The 23126-nt window shown below is 48.5% G+C and overlaps 3 protein-coding genes across 4 annotated transcripts in view; 2 read left to right on the forward strand and 1 right to left on the reverse strand.

The window, feature by feature from the left end:
- Positions 1–2745, forward strand: part of TGFBR2 (transforming growth factor beta receptor 2) — a 76650-nt gene extending 73905 nt beyond the window's left edge. For both annotated transcript variants that reach the window (XM_050938413.1, XM_050938415.1), the window contains one exon: positions 195–2745. In XM_050938413.1, coding sequence (XP_050794370.1) covers positions 195–374 — 180 coding nt within the window. In that variant the 3' untranslated portion in view covers positions 375–2745. The remainder of the gene's footprint in view (positions 1–194) is intronic.
- Positions 1–23126, forward strand: part of GPD1L (glycerol-3-phosphate dehydrogenase 1 like) — an 844690-nt gene that overhangs the window by 88935 nt on the left and 732629 nt on the right. The gene's annotated exons all lie outside the window — the stretch shown is intronic.
- The window catches only part of GADL1 (glutamate decarboxylase like 1), a 132986-nt gene continuing 121189 nt past the window's right edge, over positions 11330–23126 (reverse strand). Inside the window, exon 15 of the mRNA XM_050938467.1 lies at positions 11330–14365. Within this exon, the coding sequence (XP_050794424.1) occupies positions 14192–14365 (174 nt within the window). The 3' untranslated portion in view covers positions 11330–14191. The remainder of the gene's footprint in view (positions 14366–23126) is intronic.

Below are 23126 nucleotides of genomic sequence, written 5' to 3' on the forward strand. Positions count from 1 at the left end.
TGCAGTATTTTTGTATAGAGTTCTTACTACACTTCACATCAGATAGAGACCAATTCTGTAAACATGTATGTACGTCAGTAACTTTGCTCACCCAAGAAGTCGCACGAAAGTTACTCACACACAAGTGCTTGCATTGCTCGAGACCTACCTATTCTGTAGAGGAATTCATTGCTGTGTTTCTGTGCCCATTGCAGGGTATCCAGACGGTGTGTGAGACTCTTATTGAGTGTTGGGATCACGACCCCGAAGCCCGGCTCACTGCGCAGTGCGTGGCTGAGCGTTTCAATGAGCTTGAGCACCAGGACAGACTCTCAGGAAGAAGTTGTTCAGAGGAGAAAATCCCAGAAGACTGCACTGTGACCACCACCAAGTAGCCATCAGCTCAGGCTTGCGTAAAGGAGGGAAGTTGCTCCTGAACTCATGCAGTTTGGAAAAAGAAGAGGTCCCGATCGATGCCTGGACTTGCTTCCTGAAGTACTGAGGATCTTGCCACTCCTTTTAAGTGGTGTCTCCAGAGAGGGACAAGAATTTGTGGGAACCAAAAATAGGGAGTTGGTGTCATACCGTGGCTGCCTTAGATCTTGTCATGGCTAAGCTGTGTTAGCACTTCCTCAGGAAACAAGATTTGACAATAGCCAATAATATTTGCACTTTATTAATGCCTGTGTTGAACTACAGAATAGCTATTCTTATATATACAGCCATACTCTGGAAAGAGTAAAATGTGCTTTCAGGAAACTACCAGTACCTAAGAGAACCCTGCCCATTAAGGAAACAAAGGGAGAGGTCTCTCATGATACCAGCAACAGCGTGCTAGGCACCTCACCAAATGCATAGGAACAACAGGCAATAGAAAGGTGGCTTTCAAATCACATACTTGTACATATCCTGCTGTTGCCTTGCTGCTTTGTATTTTAGAGAGCTTGTTCACAGCACACACACAGATTTGGCCTCAGAGTCTGTTTCAGTTATGCAGTAACTATGCAATCATTTCTGCAGCTGGTTTCAAAAGTTTTAGCATGTATTGTTCAGTGGGTCACCAGCGCACTCAGATGCTTAACTATGTTCCTCAAAATATTCCAAAAAAGAGGGGTTGTGTTTGACTCTATAACATGTGTCTCTATATGAAGTCATTCTCCCTCATATGTTTATTGCTTTGAATTTACACTTCCTACTAGCAGGCTGCAAAATATCAGAGGAACATGTTTCCTTCACCCGACCCTAGGAAACCAGGCAAGGCCGATAATAAGGCAGCTGTTCTGCATTTGCTGTACATTCTGATGAAAGGCAGTACTACTTTTTACTTTTCATGTATTGATATAAAAACAAACTCTTTTTATACGCAGCATATCTAATTTCTTGACACACAAGAAAAGCTACAGGGAAGTCAGAGCAAAGGTCCATCTAGCCTAGTATTCTGTCTTCCAGGAGTGCCCCAGAGGGAATGAACAGACCAGGTAATCCATCCCCTCTTGCCCATTCCCAGCTTCTCGCAAACAGACTAGGGCCACCATCCCTGCCCATCCTGGCTAATAGCCACTGATGGACCTATCCTCCTATGAACTTACCCAGTTCTTTTTTCAGTTTTTCTTAGTTCAGACTCTGTTTCATGCCTTATTTGCAAAAGCCAGGAAAGAACATCGGTGTCCTCCATTTCTGAACTCCCATGCAGATCTGGATGCAGTGGGAACACTCTCTAACATAAAATTGTCACATACTGCACATACACAGTGGTTAGGGCTGCTCCCAGCTATTCAGTATAACTAGCAAAAAATGTGCATTCCAAAATTCACCCATCAGACATTACTTACATTCTTTTCACCTTCCAAGAGGTTTAGATTTGAAGTTGGCCTCATATTGGACTTTAAAGTAAAGCTATCAGTGGTCAGTATTTCCTACCAGTTTTGTCTTCAGGTGTCTTCTGTGCTCCTCTCACAGAGGAATAAAATGTGCCATTGAAATTAACAAAACAATTCTCCATTAATAAATATATAGAGAGAGGTCTGTCCAGTGCAATTATAAAAGCCATTGTCAGACATTGATATTTTTCTAGGAGACTCCTTTATAAATCAATAGGAAACAGTTTATTCACATAAAGTTAAGATTTATGGTGAAAATATTTTATTTAAAATGTTTTTGTATATGCTTTTATAATAAACTATCTAGAGATATTTAAAGAGTGGTGCAGAAAGTCAACAACTAAAACTGGATTCAGAAAATACTATGCTGGATTTTATAGGGGGACTATTTTAGCTTGAATGGTGGCACTACAGGCAAAAGGAATACAGCTTAGCTGCTTTGTGCTGCAAACATCAATAACATTGTTACTATAAATGCCACCTGGTGGGTTGATGTCATCTATGCAGAGCTATGGCCCATTGACCTCTAGTGGTGGGTTTGGAGAATGCATGCCAGTAACTGCCTGGAGAGGAAAAGCAAGCCATTTTCACTAAGTGGATAGTAGCATAATACTGTGTCATGGCCTGTTTTTCCTCACTCCAGGGTAGAGGCCAAGGAATAACATCCAGTAGTCCCTGACACTACTGACATTTTTACTCCTACATGTAAAGGGAATTTTATTCTTCTTCTAAGGAGTACTCCATGTGTCCATCATGTATGAAATAGGAATGTGGATATATACTCTCCTTTATCAAATGTTTCATGCACTTATTTTCATTTTAAACAGTGTTTGTTTTGTATAAATCAAATGTTAGAGCAAATAAAACAACTAGAGACCTTTTTTCATTGGGATTTTCTTATCTAGACAAATTTTCCAGAATGAGTAAGTGATCTGGCTGGGGAAAGATGTTTCCTCACAGAAAGCAATCCTAACTCTGCTGTGATCATTCATAGTCAGCTCTTCTCTCCAGGTGCCTGAGAGTGAAGCTCAGAGCACAGCTGCTTTGTTGGCCTCATGGCTACTCCCAACAAATCCAGGCTATAGTCATGGTCTCTTGCTGGGGCGGTGGGGAAGCCTATGGACATTTTAAACCTGCCCCACCGCTGCTAACCTCTCCACGCAACTAGGGCCAGTGTGGGAGGGATCAACCCAGTTTCAAACTGCTGCCTGAAGCCTATGTATGTCCAAACAAGGCCTTAATTCAACAGTCACATTTTGGTCTGATAGTGCAGTAACCCAGAAAGACATGAGCCTAAGCACCGAGTTAGAGGTTGGCCTGTGCCATTGCAGCTACTGGTCAGGCCTCTGAGCCTGTCGGTCCCAGTTGGGAATGATGCCCCTTGTGTGGAAGACAGACCTAGTACCCAGTACCTTTGCAGGGAAAACCCCAAGGAACATTCAGCTGTAAAGCACTATTCTTTTAATATGTGCCAATTAATCCACACACACTTGTGTTATCCTAAAAATTGGCATCAATACTCTTCAGTTAGTAACGTTAATTAGCCAGGCAATCACAGTTTAAGGCCAAAATACAAAGCATGTAGAAGCCAAAGCACATTCCTTTGGTTTGCTGGTGAGGAATATAGAGGTGTAAACTAGATTGTAAAACATTGCTGAGCACAGTTATCTGTGTTACTGGCTTGCACCGTGCCTAGCACTGTTGGGGTCTTGAGCCTTTTTTAGGGCTCCTCTGGCTAGTAGAAAACAAGTAGGAAATGATAATGCATGATCCAGCTAGGGTGACCAGATGTCCTGATTTTTAGGTGGTGTTCTTATATAGACTGTTACTCCCCACCCCCGTCCCGATTTTACACACTTGCTGTCTGGTCACCCTAGGCCCAGCCCCTGAGGGAGTAGCTGAGCTGTAGTCACTGCAGCTCAAGAGGTAGGCTGGGAAGGTGGCATTAAGGCCTGGGAGAGAGCTGGGGCCTAACACAACTTTGAGCAGCCTGCTCCTGGACCCAGTGGTTTGTTCCAGCATCAGAGCTGACCAGGCAAAGGAGGTCCTGGCCCCAAGCCTCTTTTTGACCTTTCAGTTTTGATAAAACACTGCATATTGAAGAATAATTAAGGCTTCTTCCCTGGCAGGTGTCACTAGAGCACAAGTATTGTACTAAACGTTCTACATTGGTCATAAATGTACGGCCTTGTTCATGACCCTTTTCTAGTCCTTTTGGGCAAATGTTTATGTAAGCGAGTTTCAGTAGCATGATGGCTAAGGGGGTGGGGGGAGGAAGATGTGCTTAAGGCCCTGCTCAACTGTTGAGAGCTGGAGCTTTCCCACAGTGCTCAACAGAACTACTCATGCATGTCAAGGTCAGCATAAGTGACTGAGGCCATGGCTACACTGGCACTTTACAGCACTGCAACTTTCGCGCTCAGAGCGCCCCTCTGAGCGCTGCAAGATACAGCACTGTAAAGCCTCAGTGTAATCAGTGCCGCAGCGCTGGGGGCACGGCTCCCAGCGCTGCAAGCTACACCCATAAGGGATGTGGTTTACGTGCAGCGCTGGCGCTCTGACTGCACTCGCACTTCAAAGCGCTCGGCAGCGCTCCGAAATTTCAAGTGTAGCCATACCCTGAGGCAAGGCTGGGTGTGGTCCATCACAGGCTCAAGCCCAGAAAGCACACGCCACCCTCCTGTATCACAAATACATTTGAGAAAAGCGTCATGAGTAGAAAAACCGGCAACATGTAACTACGTACAACTGGCCACAGGACGGGTTGTGTTGCTACCACAAATTCTGTCACAAATTAGTTGTTCAGCTGTAATCTTGGTTTATAAAAAAGGTCAACATTAAACCAGTCTAGTATGTGCCATGCCTGAACTTTCTTTGCTGCTTACAGTAAGCAAGTTTGCATAATGGGAAGCCTATGGTAGTAACTCTCAATAATAAGGCTGGCCAGGGGTGTTGCTGGACCCAACCCTCGCGACGAGGAGGAGTATCTGGAGAGCAGTGACTGCACTCTGCGTGCAACCCCTGCACAGCTCTGCTGAAACTTGCAGAATTAAAGGTTTAGGCTGAAAGCAGCAGCATTACTCTGAAATATCAGCAGCCATAGATTGTTGTTTGAGTGCCACATATTCGGTCAAATTCATCGCTGCTATATCACCCCTGAAGTCAATGGGGTTAAAGCTGGTATGAATCCAGCCTTTTGTTAGCTTGAGCTTTTCCTGATGAGCAGTGCCACCCATATTTATTTTGAGGTATCTGTTTGTCACTAGAAGATGCTGATATTTAATGGTGTAGTGGATAATACCTCCAGAACTGATAATTAATGTAGGTTAGCATGGTTCACCATATAACTGAATACAAAAAGTTAAACGAGCAAACAAAAGCCCCCAAAATTGCCAGTTCGATCAAAGCACTGCACGCAACCCCCAAGAGATGTCATTTCATCCTGATTGCCACTGGCTGACAAGTCACTCAGTTATTTAACAATATAAGTCATACTATAAAGTATATGCAAACAGAATCCCAAATGTTTGCAGGTTGTTCACAGTACTCACCAAGGTTTGTGGCTCTGTCAGGAAAGTAGGTAATCAGGATTGCCATTCCCATTATAAAATTAATCCATTCCAATTATGAATGTGATAAGCCACTATTAGGGAGCATATAAGGAAAGGAATTGAAACAAAGATAGGCGCAGCCACCTGACCCGCTCTCTCTACAAGCATTCAGCTGTAAAATTAATTGCCCACTTTTCCTGCGGCCAATATGATTAATTTCTCTCACAAGAACAAATATAAACTCATACAGAAGTGCAGATTAGCACAGCTCTTACACCCATCAGGAACTAGCAAAAATTGTCAACCACCCTTCCCCTGATAAAACAAATAAAAAGTGAAAAAAAAAAAAACCTCCTGTAAAAACACACAATATTTCCTACACAGATTTCAAACTACTATATATGGACTATATTAAATATAAGGACACAGTAAATAACAGTACTCTTTACTCCAGTTCTGCACTCGTGGCTACATGGTTCTGCCTAAAAATTGGTTATTTAGCTATATTAAAACCTCTGCCAGAACATGTGTTATAAAATCTAGTAAGCTAACAAAGAGACAAAACTGCAAAAAATTGCTCCATCTTTGTGCCAGCCTTGAGCCTCTTTTCCCTTCATTCTCTGGGGCTTTCTGACAGTGGCTCAATGCCTGGAGCACCCTCCTACTGAAAATGTGCGCTGCCCTCAGGAATAGGAGAGCAAATGCAAAGGAGGTGTTAAGAACCTGTACTGTCTGGAAGAGAGGGCGAGGCAGCAGCCAGTCCTAAAATGGCCACTTTTAAAGCTCCAGCACTTGCTGCCTGACAGATTCAAAAGGCCACTTCCCAGAAAGGCATGCTGAGAAAAAGCGTTCCTCTCAGCGGACAAGCCTACAGTGGCAAGGCTTAGAGAGCAGATAGTTACCAAGGCAGGTGTTGTCTTAGGGCATGGCTACACTTGCAGATGTAGTGTTATAAGTTAAAACCATCTTTGGAGAGTGCAGTAGGGAAAGAGCTGCAGTGTCCACCCTGACAGATTCAAGTGCAGTGGCGTGGCCACATTAGCAGCTCTTGCAGTGCCACAGAGAGCAGTGCATTGTGGTAGCTATCCCAGCGGCTCCAATGTGTTTTTCAAATGCGGGGGTGGGGTGGACTGTGACAGGGAGTGTATGTGGGGAAGAGAGAGAGAGTGGGGTTTTTGGGGCAGGGTGGTGAGAACATGTCAGCATGCTATCTTATAAGTTCAGACAGCAGCAGAACCCCCCTCTCCCCACCTCTCTCTCTCACACACTCACAGTAGCAACATTCCACAGTAAAGGTTGCTTTGTCCCGGAGCAGATAAGCAGCCGGCTGTCAGAAATGGAACTTTGAAAGGGCATATCGGCATGGCTACAGCCGATTCCAAAACAATGGCCAGAGTGGCCACTTGACTTAAGGGGATTATGGGACATTTCTGGAGGCTGAGCACAATGCGTTAACACAACACCTCGTTCACACTGACGCTAGGGCATTTCAGCTGAGGCGCGGCAAGCGTTATGCTTCTCATGGAGGTGGATTACCAGGAGTGCTCCAGCTGCAGCATCCGGGCACTCTTAAGTGACTTGCCAGCGTGGCCGGGTCATGAGTTAGGGCGCCTGGGGCTGCTTTAATGCCCTCTTTAGTGTAGCCAAGCCCTTTGTTTTGTGTACCGCTGCTAATTCATACCACTCCCTGTTTGAGAAGTCATCACCCTCTCTTCTTTCAAATTCCTCCTCAGAAACTGTTTCTTCTCAAGCACCCCTGAGGCAATTCATTAATTCACCAAAACACAGAAGGTAACTTTATTGAGCTGTGTACTAGAACTGAGCGCTCATTGGAGCTTACGGCTGGGGGACTCTGGACCTTCCAGGCAACACTCTCACCCTTTGCCACTCTCACTTATGGTACTACAGAAAATTACGGCCTCATGTTTGCAAACCTTTACCCTTGGTGGGCCTGACTGTAGCTGCACTAAGTACACAGTAGTAAATATACTGTATTAGTCCAGTTATAAACCTGTTGGAATATCTAGAGTTCAATTTGGGGATGCAAAGGGCATTTATTTAACTAAAATTCCCAAGAGAGCAGCTGTTGCCATGTGAGGGAGTGTATCTGGCCACCCTGACCTGGTTTGGGGAAGCACCTGGGAACCAACTCTCTTTGAAGGAAGCTAAATAGCTGTAATCATAATGGCTAATGTAACAAACTAAACTACTGAATCAGTTCTGATGGCAGTAAAGATGAAATTACCTCCCTTTGCTGAGGAGTAGCCAGCAGCAATCATCCTATCCTCTTCTGCAATATTTGCATTTTCATCCACTGCAGGATCTACGTGCATACTGGAGTCTTCCCACAGAGAGCCTTGTAGGATCAAAGCATAGGGAAAAACCACTGTTAAATGTGGGGAGGGATGCAAGGGGAGTTTCCAATTAAAAAAAAAAAGCCAATTGTTGATGAAAAAAGTATTTGAAAAATTTCAACCAACTCAAGTTACAGGGTTTCCGTTAAAGGCTTCAACATCTTTATTGGCATTATCCTTTTTCCAAGACCACATTTTCAATAATATTTTATAATCAAGTCCCAGTTACCAAGATCACGTTTTCTTTGAATGCTTTAAAACAAGCTTTATGTTGAGATATGTGTAAAACATTGCCATAATGCAAAGGGAAATTATTCCTTTCAAAGGGCTCATCCAGAGTAAATAGACAGACCGTTATATTTTTTGTCTGGGTGCATAAATATTTACATATGTGAGTTTGATTGGCTACAGTACTTATCAGTTCACACCTCCATTGTTCAAATGGTGCTTTATAACACACATAAACACACAATTCATTAATGAACATTACATCAAATGGAGGTTTAACCGTCACCCTGAAATTATTTCCATTCACGGGTCTGTCACAAAACCTTTCACGTTCTTTTTATTATACCTCTTGCTGTGCACATTTCTTGTTTTGTTTTGCTTTTCAGTGTAATTTCTGGTTGGTTATTGTGCAGTTACAGAATTAGTGTAATAACATCTAATTGTATATCTGAAGTGAAAACATATAATTGTGTAGGGTTAGATTCAATTTAAAGAAGAAAGAAAAAAAAAACAAAAAAACCCTGCACCACGATCTCTCATGCACAGCGCATTTACCCAGCAGAGCTGTTTTGATTGCATCCAACCTGCAATTAGCATGGGCAATTGTGACATAATGAATTTGTGCAATTGCATTATTTCAGCATGTAATAACAATATTTAACATTTACCTTACTGCATACATTGAAAATATCAGCAAAGTGATTTACCGACATCAACCAACTCACCTATAGGAAACTAGGCTGTTCACAGGTGGAGGATATCTGGAGGTAGGCTAATTTCCAGGAGCCAGGTGACTGTGCATCTCACAGAATGAGTCAATGGAGGTAGGAAATGGGGAGAAAGGGCTATATCCGGTTTGGGGCTGTAGGAAGGAGGCTTTCAGAAATTAGAGGGCTGAGCATGATATAAGTGGATGGGTGGATCCATGAGTACATATAAGCTAGAAACTAGGGGAAGACTTCTGTATGCAGTAAATCCCACTCCACCATGAAATATCCCTTCTCCTCAAGCTGATGCTGTCAGGTCCAGCAACCACACCTCTCAGTCCAGGAAGCAGGAGGAGGAGATAGGATATGTAAAAGCAGCAAAGAGTCCTGTGGCACCTTAAAGACTAACAGACATATTGGAGGTACGTTATGTTAAAGAAGAAGCTGTAGATTCAGGACTTCCTGACTGAGCTGAGAAAACATCAATAGTATAGAGCAAACATAGTCCTACATGGTGACAATGCAACCCAAACTGAGCCTCAAATCCATTTTTTTCCCACTAGTCCCACTAACATGGATACCTAGGTTCAATTTCCAGTGATGGCAGACAGGCCAACAGAATATTCAATTTTGGCATCACTCCTCTGTTGTCTGGAGCAGTTTCCATTCAGGTTAGCATGGCGCAAGACAGACTTGGCTAGAAACTCCGGCATTAAAAACAAATAAAGAAAAACTAACTCTTTTTAGGCACCAGGCTTGCAGATTATTTTTTGTTGTGGCTAGAGCTGCTTACCATTCTTTGTCAGGGCATCCCATTTAATGTTCTGGACAGACAAGCCCTCTGGCTTACGTCTTGGATGCAGGGGATTTACTGAGTTAGTAAAATGAGACTGACAGCCCTGCCCTGTAAGGGTCATAAGCTATTTGGAGAGCATGTTGATGCAGCATTTAGGGCTATAAGCGAGAAGACTTCAGTTCTGTATGACGCCAATAAGGATAAACCTCAATCCCTTCAAAAGAGAAGTTTAAGGAGGACTGAGGGCAGATAAACCTAGATAGTCTGACGGGTACACAGCTAGCAACTGAGACAGGGCACAGCAACACCCTAGACAGGCTTTGATAGCATGCGAAACCACTCCCAGGTGATTTCTTTGGCAGCAGAAGCAGTCCATGCCTCTAAAATGGCCATTTCCTACACATGACAGATTCTGTCCTCACCAAGATAACCCCTTCTAAAATAACCCAGAAATAAGGGGTGGAATTTCTAGACACTGCACACTACTTAGACATCCATTCTTCTGAAGCATGAAGGAGCTTTATTATCTGCGTTTTCTCATCACCTCCCCAGGACAGGACGAAGACCCAGGCTGGACTTAAAGTGATTAAACAATTTTACAGAGTACAAACATTTCTAAACGGATACTTTAAGAATAATTATTTAACCCTGTGACCAAGGAGACTGTTTAGCCTCTATGTATTTGCAAGATGCACATTTAAATATATCAGCTGCGCTAGGGGCCAGATTCTGATGCCCACTGACTCTCACAACACCACGAGCACACCCACTGAAGTAAGGATAGTCTATGGTGCTACCCCGTATGAGAAAGGGTCTGACAACATTTCTTTGGGTTAGTCTAAGTTAATCTTTGCTTTATGGGGGATAGGCATCCTTTGCTTGTAAAATTCTATCCAGACATGTACTACAGCACTGACAAATCAAAGAAATTTCTTCGTAGTATAAAAATCCAAAGTTTGGCCTATGACATTCAGTGCCCAGTCCACCACGCCCTCCAAACACAACGTTTATCCTGAAGTCAATAGGAGTTTCATGCATACAAATCTTGCATGATCAGACACTATGCCAATCCTATAGAGGAATTCTTACTAGCAGGATCTCTATAGTCCAAAATTATTTCTCCTGCATGCGCTGTAACTGTATTATGTGTGTGAAATTGCAGATGGAGAGAGAGGCAAAATTCCCAAGAAATAAATATGCTCCATGTTACTGCAATATGCATACACGCAGGAGAGGGCACAATTTGGCTCATTGTACCCTCAATCTAAGAACTTTCTTTATGACAGATAACGCCACAATACCAAAGCCACGTATGTGAATCAAATGCACACCTCTAAAACAGTTTGGCTACTGAGACACCAGTAATTATTAGAAAGGGAACCAAAGAGAGTGAGTAAGTCTGCCTTGAGTTATATCTGTGCATTGGAAGAATCTGGCTCAGTGCTCTGAAAGATGGTAATTCCCTGACCAGAAGAGGAGTCGTCGAGTGATCCATTTATTTTCAACCGGGATATTTCAGAAAATTAACACTCCCACTTGCTGCAAAGACAGTTTAACTTCTGCATTTGACAGTTTAACTGAGAAGAGGAGTAAAATTGTAATACTCCCTTACGCCAGGTGTTTATCAAAAGTAATACGGGCAGTATTCTTCTGCCACTGCATATTAATAACCCACTGTATGCAGCAGGGGTAAAGCGCACCTGAGAGTCTCAAATGCAGGCGGCTTCTGCCATCTGGAGCACTCACCCTTTGCCCTTCTTTAAAGGCAACATTTATATTCCTGGTTTTTTCAATTTACAAATGACAAGCCCAGCCTCCCTTTAGAAGAGTGCCATTTACTTTACTTTTTATTCAAATGATTGACTAAAAAATAGACATTTTGCATTTATTAGGTCTAAATAAGCTACTATAGGAAAATGCTGTTACAATTCTGAAGCAGGACCCGCTTATTACATCCCTTAGGTGTTACAGGGAGCTGACAGCAACAGAGAAAATACAGAGCTCAGAAAGTTAATTCCATCATACTGTAAGGTTCAGCTTCACCTTTCAAGAAAGCAAATACAGTGCAAGTGTAAATCCAAGAAATATTTTGTGCAAACATTCAAAAAAAGTTCAGTTTGGCTTTTGTTTAAAAATACAGCTACTACTATGATAGATTTAGAACGATGGTATTTCAGACAGACAACCAGAAGTGTACTGGGACTGTCTCAATCACTGAAAGCAGTAATTTGTTAAGATGAATGTAATAGCATGACGACACTTTTCACTAGTAAAACACAGAGGACCAAATCATCAGCTGCTGTAAGCTAGGACAGCTTTATTCAAGTGAATGGAGCTAGGCTGGCTTTTACCAGCTGAGAATCTAGGTCAGAATCAGAAAATCCTGACACTTTTCTTTCTAAGCCAAAAAAAGAGACTGGTTACTCTACCGAAGCAATAGCAAAGCAATTCTGGTAACTCAGTGCTCTTTAGGTTCTTTGCACACCGGTCAAGAGTGGGTGGCTGTTTATCAGAGCAATTGGTCCCTGACCTGCCAAGTGCTTAACTTTAAGCAGGTACTTGACTCCTTTGCTGGATCAGGTTTTTAAATGATGTTATGATGGCTGCTATACCCGGAAGTCAAAGGTAAGGCTATGTTTTAGTCACAGGTGTTTTAAGTAAAAAAGTCACAGATAGGTGACGGGCAGTAAACAAACATTCATGGCCCGTGGTCTGTCCATGACTTTTACTATATCCCCCTGGCTAAAACGGGGGGGGGGGGGCAGCTCAAGGGGTCATGTGTGAGGCATGGCCTGGGAGAGGGTAAGGTGCTCAGGATGGGGTGCAACCAGGCAGGGGTGCCTTGGGTGCTCGGGGAGGAAAGTAGCAGCCCGGGGTGGGAGGGAACCGGGAGGGGGGAGGATTGGCGGGGTTGGGACAGGCTCCCTACCCGGCTCCTGAGCTCCACATGCTGCTGCCTCTGTTCAGCCTCAAGACCTGGTTCTGCAGTTCCCATTGGCTAGGAACCATGACCAATGGGCACTGCGGAGGTGGTGCCTGCAGGCAGAGGCAGCACCTGGAGCTAGGAGCTGAGGGAGGGCAGCCCTCCCCACTCCAGGCAAGCACCCAAACTCCTGCTGCTGGCGGGTGGGGGGAGGAGGGGCGAGACTGCCCCAGCAGCAGTCAGGCAGCCCCTGGGCCAGGCACAGCAGCTGCTGCAGAAGTCATGGAGGTCACATGACCTCCGTGACAAACACGGAGCCTTAATCATAGGTAGTGTTTGATGATGTGAACTGGTAAGTATTACAGGGCAAAACCAAAGCGTTATGTTATGCCAATGACTTTTATCAAGAACTCCCCAATAATATCAATGGTGTACCATGGCTCAAAAGTATCCACTCCCAGTATATTCTGCAGAGGTCTATTAAGCTCTTGTTCTCATCTACTGCTCTGATAGTGTGACTGATACTGGCAAACGTTCCACACTGGTATCTTGGAGACTGAAACTGGGAATGTTCTACAATACTGGATACTACCACAATACATGAAATGAAAACATCCAGCACTGCATTTAAAGACAGCTTTCAACAATACAGATACATTACAACAAAAAGCTTCATATTGGTCATTGCTTCCTCAAAGACAGATTATGGAACAAAGAACAAAACATCAAAGTAAGTTAGTGTTACAAGTTAGAAGTGAAAAATGTGGCCATTTCCTTAAATTTCCTGCTAGAACTCCCACCCAAAGATACATTTATGATTTCTGTTTTTATGACTGAAAGAATCATTATATAGATAGAAAAAATTAAACTACACCACTCACAAAATTATTTGTCTAAATAAAATGTAATTCTGAATAACTATAAAGGTTAGAATTTAATTTTGGTATTTCACTTATTTTTTTAACAATGTTCATATACTAAAATCACAGACAAATTTAACTTATACAGCAGCTTAAGTTTAACATCAAAAAAGAATTATACACTGATCACAAGAGAGCTAGCTATTTTTAAATCTGTAGGAATATCATAAGGAACCATGATAAATACAATGCTTTGTTATATCAATTCTTAACGAATAGCTATCCTGCATAAAAAACACATTCCTTTAAGATAAATCTATTTTTCTAACTTTTTGGTTAAAATTTTATCATGCGTCTAAAGGTGCTAAAGAAATGTTTACACTTTAACATCTCCTGTTTGTATCTCCTGTTGACAAAAAGTTAAAAAATGCTACTATCTCCATTCCAACATTCTCAGTTCTGCTAAAATCCTGGTAAGTTTATGAGTGGGCAAATGTTGATTGGGCCCATTTTGTGCTGGGCAATTTGCTAGTTTAGGGGCTTTCATTAAGAGAGCCACAGGACCCCTAGCATCAGGCCTTACTAGTTCAATCACCGACTGGGCCTTTATCCTTAAATGCATGCCAGGCTAAAATATTAACGTATTAGAGATGTGTTTTGATTTTAATACTCACTGAGCTAAATTCATGGCTGACATAAGCAGGCATGACTCCACTGAAGTTAATGATGTCATGCCCACTTATGTCAGCAGCTAATCTGGCCCCGTCTGTCACAGGTACCTGCCAAATACCTGCCTTATTAGCATATGGGAGGTCATTCTCAGAACAGTAGTGATGGTACCATTTACGCAGCTGCTATTCTTGATCTGTAAACATCATGCATATAAGCAGTGCCTGGTGCTGTTGAACTACAGCTACAAGTCTCTGCCAAGCAAGTCAATCTCGTCCAGCAGGAAGTCCATGTCCTCACGGCTCACCTGGGGACTGATCACTATCTGGCGAAAGAAGTTGACTTTGCCACGATGGGGTTGGTACCCTAACATCATGCTGCCTTTCTTCATCATTCTCTCTTTAATTACAGGAGCAACCTACAGTGGGGAAAGAAAACAGGTGTTTAAAGTTGTAATCTTGAATCATATTTAGCACCAGGACAGGAGTTCTCAGCCTGGCAGTCGTGACCACCTTGCCTTGCCACTAAATGGGAGGGAGGGTCCCCAGTATGGAAAATGTGGTCCAGTTAGGAACAGATTGAGGACCACTGAGTTAGGACAAGATCTTGACACCCTCTACTTACATGAATTGGCCCACTGATTTCAATGGCACAATCCACATAAGAGTTCTTTGCATGGGCACGGAAGATCAGGATTGGGCCTGTGCATCTCTCTAGCCACATATGAACGGCCATATTGGGTCAGACCAAAGGTCTATCTAGCCCAGTATCCTCTGGCGCAGACTAATATACCATGTAGACAAGTCCCTAGAAACAGACGTTATCAAAGATAGCTCTGCCATATAATATGTGCAAAACCACCATCCTCCCAACCTGGGTTCTTATCTGTGTGACAAAAACCACAAGGACTCGCTGACCTTGATTGCTGTATAGTATGAGCTACATTATGCTCATCTCAGGCTCTGGCTACACTACGAGCTAGTGCTGTGATTCCCGTGCTTGTGTACACATAGCTCATGCTAGATCTCATTCAGCTAGTGCAGGTATAAACAACAGTGGAACAGTTAAATAATCGCTGTAGCAGTGGAGCAGCAGTAGCTGCTTCTTGGCTGAGCCATACAGAATATAAACCCACCCTGGAAACCGATGGGTACGTATTTGGCATGGCTCAGCTGTGCCTCCATTGCAGCTCCTAGTGCCCCAGTCACTGACTTCATGGGTGCTCTGGGGCTGGAGCACCCATGGAGGAAAATTAGTGGGTGCTCTGTACCCACCAGCAGCCAAGCTCCCCTCACCCCTCGTCCCACCTCCTCCTCCTCCCTTGAGCAGGCCACAGCCCTGCTCCTTCACCCACCTCCCAGCACTTCCTGCCCAGCCACCGCCAAACAGCTGTTTGGCAGCATTAGCATGCTCCGGGGGGGGGGAGGGGGAGGAGGTGTGCTCAGGGGAGAAGGCAAGGAAGAGGCAGGGCCGGGGCAGGGATTTGGGGACGGAGTTGGGGCAGGGACTTTGGGGAAGGGGTTGGAATGGGGGCACGGCAGGAGTGGAAAGGGGCAGGGCTGGGGCGAGGTCTCATGGAAGGGGTGGAGTGGGGGTGGGGCCAGGGCAGAGGGAGACTCAAGCACCCACAGGAAACAGGGGAAGTTGACACCTATGCCTAGTGCTACTACAGCTACATTGCTATTCATTTATACTTGCGCTAACTCAATGAGAGTGAGGGTGAGATGTGTGTTCACAAGCAGCGGAATCTCAGCACCAGCTACTAGCGTAGACATAACCTTATTTAATCCATACTCAAAAAACTTCCACTGAAGGACTGCTGGATAGGGCTGTGCCACATGAGCCATCCTTACTCACTCTCCTCCGTAGTCACATTGCAGGTAGGTATTACCCTGCATAATGGTGACAGAATCTGCCTCTACGCTTGGGACCAAATTGTGTCTTGACAAGCCATTTCAGTATTGTCACATAGTGAGAACCTTGGGGCAGAATTTGGACCTTTGAACTGTCCTGGCACAATTTTCAAATGTGAGTTGGACAGGGTAGGGTTTGGTAAGCTTGTACATGCAGGTTTATTTGCTCCAAATATGTCCTCTCAGACACAGAATATGTTTGGCATGATGGAAATTCTCATGTTCCAAGTTGGTTTGAATGTCCTGGTCCCTTTTACCATTACATCAAGTTAGTAACAGTTCAACTCTTTCGCTCTTACTACTACTTTGTACTGCACTCAGAAAAGACGGTTACTCACCTTTGTAACTGTTGTTCTTCGAGATGTGTTGCTCACATCCATTCCAGTTAGGTGTCCGCGCCGCGCGTGCACGTGTGCCGGAAACTTTTTACCCTAGCAACTCCAGTGGGCCGGCAGGTCGCCCTCTGGAGTGGCGCCGCCATGGTGCTTGATATATACCCCTGCCGGCCCGCCCGCTCCTCAGTTCCTTCTTGCCGGCTACTCCGACAGTGGGGAAGGAGGGCGGGTGTGGAATGGATATGAGCAACACATCTCGAAGAACAACAGTTACAAAGGTGAGTAACCGTCTTTTCTTCTTCGAGTGATTGCTCATATCCATTCCAGTTAGGTGAATCCCAAGCCTTACCTAGGCGGTAGGGTCGGAGTGAGAAGTCGCGGCATGGAGCACTGCTGAGCCGAAGGCCGCGTCATCTCTGGACTGCTGGACCAGGGCGTAATGGGAAGCGAAAGCGTGGACCGATGACCAGGCCGCCGCCCTACAGATCTCTTGGATCGGCACTCGGGCAAGGAAAGCCAGTGATGACGCCTGCGCCCTGGTAGAGTGTGCAGTCACACGGCCCGTAGGGATGTGAGCCAAGTCATAACAGGTCCTGATACAGGACGTTACCCACGAGGATATCCTCTGCGAGGAAACAGGAAGGCCCTTGACACGTTCCGCTATCGCCACGAAGAGTTGGGGGGACTTGCGGAACGGTTTGGTCCTCTCCACATAAAACGCTAGTGTCCGACGGACATCCAGTGAGTGGAGTTGTTGCTCCCTGCGGGACGAATGGGGCTTTGGGAAAAAGATGGGAAGGAAGATCTCCTGGTTAATGTGAAAGGCTGAGACCACCTTAGGGAGAAAGGCAGGGTGCGGTCTCAGCTGCACTTTGTCCTTATGGAAGACCGTATACAGGGGGTCTTCCGTGAGAGCCCGGAGTTCTGACACCAGTCTAGCTGAGGTGATGGCCACTAGAAAGGCGGTCTTCCAGGAGAGGTAGAGCAGGGAGCAAGTCGCTAACGGTTCAAATGGAGGGCCCATGAGCCGAGCCAGAACGAGGTTGAGATCCCATGAAGGGGCAGGGGGACAGACCTGTGGGTAGAGACCTTCCATCCCCTTCAGGAATCTTGCCACCATAGGGTGGGAGAAGACAGAACGGCCATCTCCTCCTGGATGAAAGGTGGAAATGGCCGCTAGGTGAACCCGAAGGGATGATATCGCCAGACCCTGGACCTTGAGGGACCAGATGTAGTTCAGAATATTGGCGATGGAAACCTCCATAGGGAGAAAACCCTTCTCCGAGCACCAGCAGGAAAAATGCTTCCACTTGGCTGAATACGTAGCTCTAGTGGAAGGCTTCCTACTGCCCAGGAGAACTTCTCGAACCGGGGTAGAGCAGCGTAACTCAGAGCTGGTCAGCCACGCAAGAGCCACGCTGTGAGATGCAGAGACCGAAGGTCCGGGTGACAGAGTCTGCCGTGGTCCTGGGTGATCAGATCCAGGTGAAGGGGCAGGGGAACTGGGTTGGTTATTGAGAGGTCCAGCAACATGGGGTACCAATGTTGCCTGGGCCACGCTGGGGCTATCAGAATCATGTGAGCCCTGTCCCTGCGCACCTTGAGGAGGACCTTGTGGACCAGCGGAAACGGAGGGAACGCATAAAACAGATGGGTCGCCCATGGGATAAGGAAGGCGTCCGCTAATGACCCGGGCTCCTGACCGTGAAAGGAGCAGAATGCCTGGCATTTCCTGTTCTCCCTGGACACGAAGAGGTCCATCCGGGGACGACCCCACCTCTGGAAGAGTGAGAGTGCGACGTCCAGGTGAAGGGACCACTCGTGTGAGCGGAAGGATCTGCTCAGGCGATCCGCCAGTGTGTTTCGTACTCCAGGTAGGTAGGAGGCCGTGAGGTGAATGGCATGGGCTATACAAAATTCCCAGAGCCGCGTCACCTCCTGACATAGGGGAGAGGATCTGGTGCTGCCCTGCTTGTTGATATAGTACATGGTCATCGTGTTGTCGGTGAACACCGCGACACAGCGACCTTGAAGGTGATGGACGAACGCTTGACAAGCAAGACGGACCGCTCTCAACTCCCGTATGTTGATGTGGAGGTCCAGTTCCTGGGGGGACCACAGGCCCTGAGTCCTCAGGGTTCCGCTGTGCGCCCCCCAGCCCAGATCTGAGGCGTCCGTCGTCAGGGATGCCGAGGGTTGGGGCGGATGGAACGGGAGCCCTACACACACGACGGACTGGTCTAGCCACCACCAGAGGGAGTCCAGTACCCCCTGGGGGATGGTGACAACTGTGTCTAACAAATGTCTGGCCGGCTGGTACTGCGCGATGAGCCAAGATTGGAGAGGACTCATGCGGAGTCGAGCATACGCCGTCACGAACGTACAGGCCGCCATATGGCCCAGGAGGGTCAGACATGTTCTTATGGAGGTCAGGGGGGCCGCCTGCAAGCGCAGAATGATGGCCGATAGCGACTGGAACCTGGGCAATGGTAGCAAGGCCCTGGCCAAGGTGGAATCCAGAACGGCCCCGATTAACTCTATCCTCTGCGTGGGGAGCAGAGTGGACTTGTCCACGTTGACAATGAGGCCTAGGGCAGCAAAGAGGTTGCTGATCCTGCGGACGTGGTTGCGGATCTGCAGCTCTGATGTGCCTCGGACCAACCAGTCGTCGAGGTAGGGGAACACGTGAATGCGGCTGCGCCGAAGATGTGCGACGACTGCCATGCATTTCGTGAATACCCTCGGGGCCGTAGAAAGGCCAAATGGGAGGTTCGCAAATTGATAATGCTTGCGGTCGACCACGAAGCGAAGGAAACGCCTGTGCTGTGGAAATATGGCGATATGAAAGTAAGCGTCCTGCATGTCGAGGACGGCGTACCAGTCTCCAGGATCCAGCGATGGGATGATGGTCCCCAGGGATACCATGCGGAACTTCAACTTCACCATATGCTTGTTGAGTTCTCGCAGGTTGAGGATAGGTCTGAGGCCTCCCTTGGCCTTGGGGATCAGAAAGTAACAGGAATAAAACCCCTTGCCCTTCTCGCTCTCTGGAACCTCCTCTATGGCTCCCTTGTCGAGGAGCGTCTGTACCTCCTGACGGAGGAATTGCTTGTGAGAGGGGTCCCTGAAGAGGGACGAGGGTGGGGGGGGGCGATGAAAACTGCAGACGGTAACCGGCCTGTACAGTGCATAAGACCCAGCGGTCTGATGTTATTCGGGTCCACGCCTGGAGGAAAAACGAAAGACGGTTGGAAAACTGTGGGGAAGGATCCGAAGGGGAAACTGGTACTGCGCCCTCGGGCGCACCTTCAAAATGAAGGCTTGGGTCCGGGTGGGGCCTTTGGAGGAGCCTTGGTTCTGCCCCCCCTTGGCCACCCAACTGTCTGCGCCTACTGTTCCTGCCCCGGCGCCTATTAAGGTCCTGCCGTGGGCGGAACTGGGGATACGGCCGGCGTTGTTGCTGCTGGTTCTGCGGCCGGAAGGGTCTGCGCTGCGTCACGGGCGCATGCATCCCCAAAGAGCACATGATGACGCAATTGTCTTTAAGGCTCTTTAGCCTGGGGTCTGTCTTGTCTGAAAACAGGCCCTGGCCTTCGAAGGGGAGGTCCTGGATGGTATACTGGAGCTCCGGTGGAAGGCCAGAGACCTGAAGCCAGGATATGCGGTGCATTGTAAGCCCTGAGGCAAGGGTCCGAGCGGCTGAGTCTGCAGCGTCCAATGAGGCCTGCAGCGAGGTCTTTGCGACCTTCTTGCCTTTGTCAAGAATCGCCGCAAATTCTTGACGTGCCTCCCGCGGCAACATCTCCTTAAACTTGTCCGCCGCTACCCAGGAGTTAAACGAGTAGCGGCTAAGGAGGGCCTGTTGATTGGAGACCCTGAGTTGTAGCGCCCCCGCCGAATAGACTTTACGGCCTAGGAGGTCCATCCGCCTCGCCTCCTTAGATTTGGGCGCTGGGGCCTCTTGTCCATGGTGCTCCCTCTCGTTCACTGACTGTACCACGAGGGAGCACGGTGTCGGGTGGACGTGCAGGAATTCATAGCCCTTAGAGGGGGCCATGTACTTTCTCTCCACGCCTCGTGCGGTAGGAGGGATGGAGGCCGGTGACTGCCAGATAGTGGTGGCGTTGGCCTGAATGGTCCTAATGAAAGGCAGGGCAGCCCTGGTGGGAGCATCTGCAGAGAGGATGCTGACCACCGGATCCTCTATCTCAGCGACCTCCTCCACTTGTAAATTCAAGTTTTGCGCCACGCGCCTGAGGAGGTCCTGATGTGCCCTGAGGTCGAGAGGGGGAGGGCTGGAGGACGAGGTGCCTGCCACTGCCTCGTCAGGGGAAGATGACAAGGAGATCCCTGGCAGCAGAGCATCCACAGGGGATTCCGTCTGGACCCGGCCCTCCGGCTGCGGAGGGAGCTCTGGGTCCTGGTGGCTGGACCTGTCCTCGCCTTCCGGAGAGGGAGGGGGGCGAGACAGCATTGATTCTGGTGGTCTTCGGTCCGCCGCAGGCTGGGGAGAAGTATGTTGTGGACCCTGGGTTTGATGGTACGCCCAGGGAGTCCAAAACCCCCACTGCTGTGGCCCTTGGTCTTGAGGCGGAGGGTCCTGGAAGAGGGCCGCGTGTCTGTCCGGGCCCAGCGTATAAACGCTGTCCGCCTGAGAGGAGACCGATGGCTGCCTCGAAGGCCATGGAGGTGCCGAACTCGGCTGATAGGCCTCCCTCAGTCCCGACGCCGACGATCCTCTCGGTGCCGAGGATCGGTACCGGGAGCCATACCGGTGCCGGGACCGGGATCGGTCCGGTACTCGGTGCCAGGATCCAGACCGGGACCTGCCTCCAGCTCGGTGCCGGGACCGCGATCTACGTCCGATGCGGTGCCGGGATGGCGCTGGGGACCGGGACCTGCCACCAGCGCGGTGCCGGGATGGCGCTGGGGACCGGGACCTGCCACCGGCGCGGTGCCGGGAGGTCGACCGGGACCTGCCACCGGCGCGGTGCCGGAAGGTCGACCGGGGAGTTGATTGCCGACGCGAACGGCTCCTAGAGTCCCGGTGCCGGTATGGAGAAGAGCCAGACCGGGACCGTACCTACGTCGACCTGCGCCGCGAGTGCGACCGGTGCCACCTAGGAGAGCGGTGCCGGGACTGCGAGCGGCGCCAAGAGCGCGAGCGTCCACGTCGTCGGGGCCTCGAAGGCGATCGATGCCTGGATTCCAGAGAGGGCGCTCTCAATGTCGGCTTGCCTCTGGAGATGACCCGCACCGGGGGTACTGGGGGTTGAGGCTGGGATGGCTCAGTCAGAGCTATCAAGTCCCGTGCCAAAGCGAAGGTCTCCGGCGTGGACGGGACTAATGGCTCGATCCCAGATCTTAAGGGGGAGCTCGGAGGGGCCGGACTCGACGGACCTTCCGGGCCCGGAGTCGACGGCAACCCTGCAGGCAGTGCCGCGGCAGAGGTAGGTGCCGGGCGCTCCACTCGAGCCTGCCGAGATGTCACAGACGTCAAGGGTCTTTGATCGGATCCCGGTGCCGGGGATGGGCGGTGCCAGGGTGTCTTTCCGGTGCCGGCGCGGTCCGGTGCCGGTGTAGAGGTGGCCGGCTGCGCTGACGGTACCGGATTCAGTGACGCTTCCATCAAGAGAGTCCGCAGTCTTTGATAAGACGGTTACTCACCTTTGTAACTGTTGTTCTTCGAGATGTGTTGCTCACATCCATTCCAGTTAGGTGTGCGCGCCGCGCGTGCACGTTCGTCGGAAACTTTTTTTACCCTAGCAACTCCAGTGGGCCGGCAGGTCGCCCCCTGGAGTGGCGCCGCCATGGCGCCCAATATATATCCCTGCCGGCCCGCCCGCTCCTCAGTTCCTTCTTGCCGGCTACTCCGACAGTGGGGAAGGAGGGCGGGTGTGGAATGGATGTGAGCAACACATCTCGAAGAACAACAGTTACAAAGGTGAGTAACCGTCTTTTCTTCTTCGAGTGATTGCTCACATCCATTCCAGTTAGGTGAATCCCAAGCCATACCTAGGCGGTGGGGTCGGAGTGAGAAGTCGCGGCATGGAGCACTGCAGTTCCGAAGGCCGCATCCTCTCTTGACTGCTGGACCAGGGCGTAGTGGGAAGCAAAGGTGTGGACCGATGACCAGGTCGCTGCCCGACAGATTTCCTGGATGGGCACACGGGCGAGGAAAGCCAGCGACGACGCCTGCGCCCTGGTAGAATGCGCAGTCACACGGCCCGTAGGGACACGGGCCAAGTCATAACAGGTCCTGATGCAGGACGTTACCCAAGAGGATAACCTCTGGGAGGAGATAGGAAGCCCTTTCATGCGGTCCGCTACTGCCACGAAAAGCTGGGGGGATTTGCGGAAGGGCTTGGTCCTCTCCACGTAGAACGCGAGAGCCCTACGGACATCAAGCGAGTGGAGCTGCTGCTCCCTGCCTGAGGAGTGAGGTTTCGGGAAAAAAACCGGGAGGAATATCTCTTGGTTGACGTGGAAGGCTGAGACCACCTTGGGGAGAAAGGCAGGGTGTGGTCTCAGCTGCACCTTGTCTTTGTGGAAGACCATATATGGGGGGTCTACCACAAGAGCCCGGAGTTCCGACACCCGTCTAGCTGAGGTGATAGCTACTAGAAAGGCAGTCTTCCAAGAGAGGTATAGCAGGGAGCAAGTAGCTAACGGCTCAAAGGGGGGTCCCATGAGCCGGGACAACACCAGGTTAAGATCCCAGGTTGGAGCAGGGGGACGGACGTTAGGGTATAAACGTTCCAGCCCCTTAAGGAATCTAGACACCGTTGGGTGAGAAAAAACAGAGCGACCATCCGCACCCGGGTGAAAGGTGGAGATAGCTGCTAGGTGGACTCGCAACGACGATATGGCCAGACCTTGCCCTTTGAGGGACCAAACGTAGTCTAAGATGTCGGCTACCGAAACTTCCATA

The sequence above is a fragment of the Gopherus flavomarginatus genome, chromosome 2 (genome assembly GCF_025201925.1).
Source record: "Gopherus flavomarginatus isolate rGopFla2 chromosome 2, rGopFla2.mat.asm, whole genome shotgun sequence".
NCBI lineage: Eukaryota > Metazoa > Chordata > Testudines > Testudinidae > Gopherus > Gopherus flavomarginatus.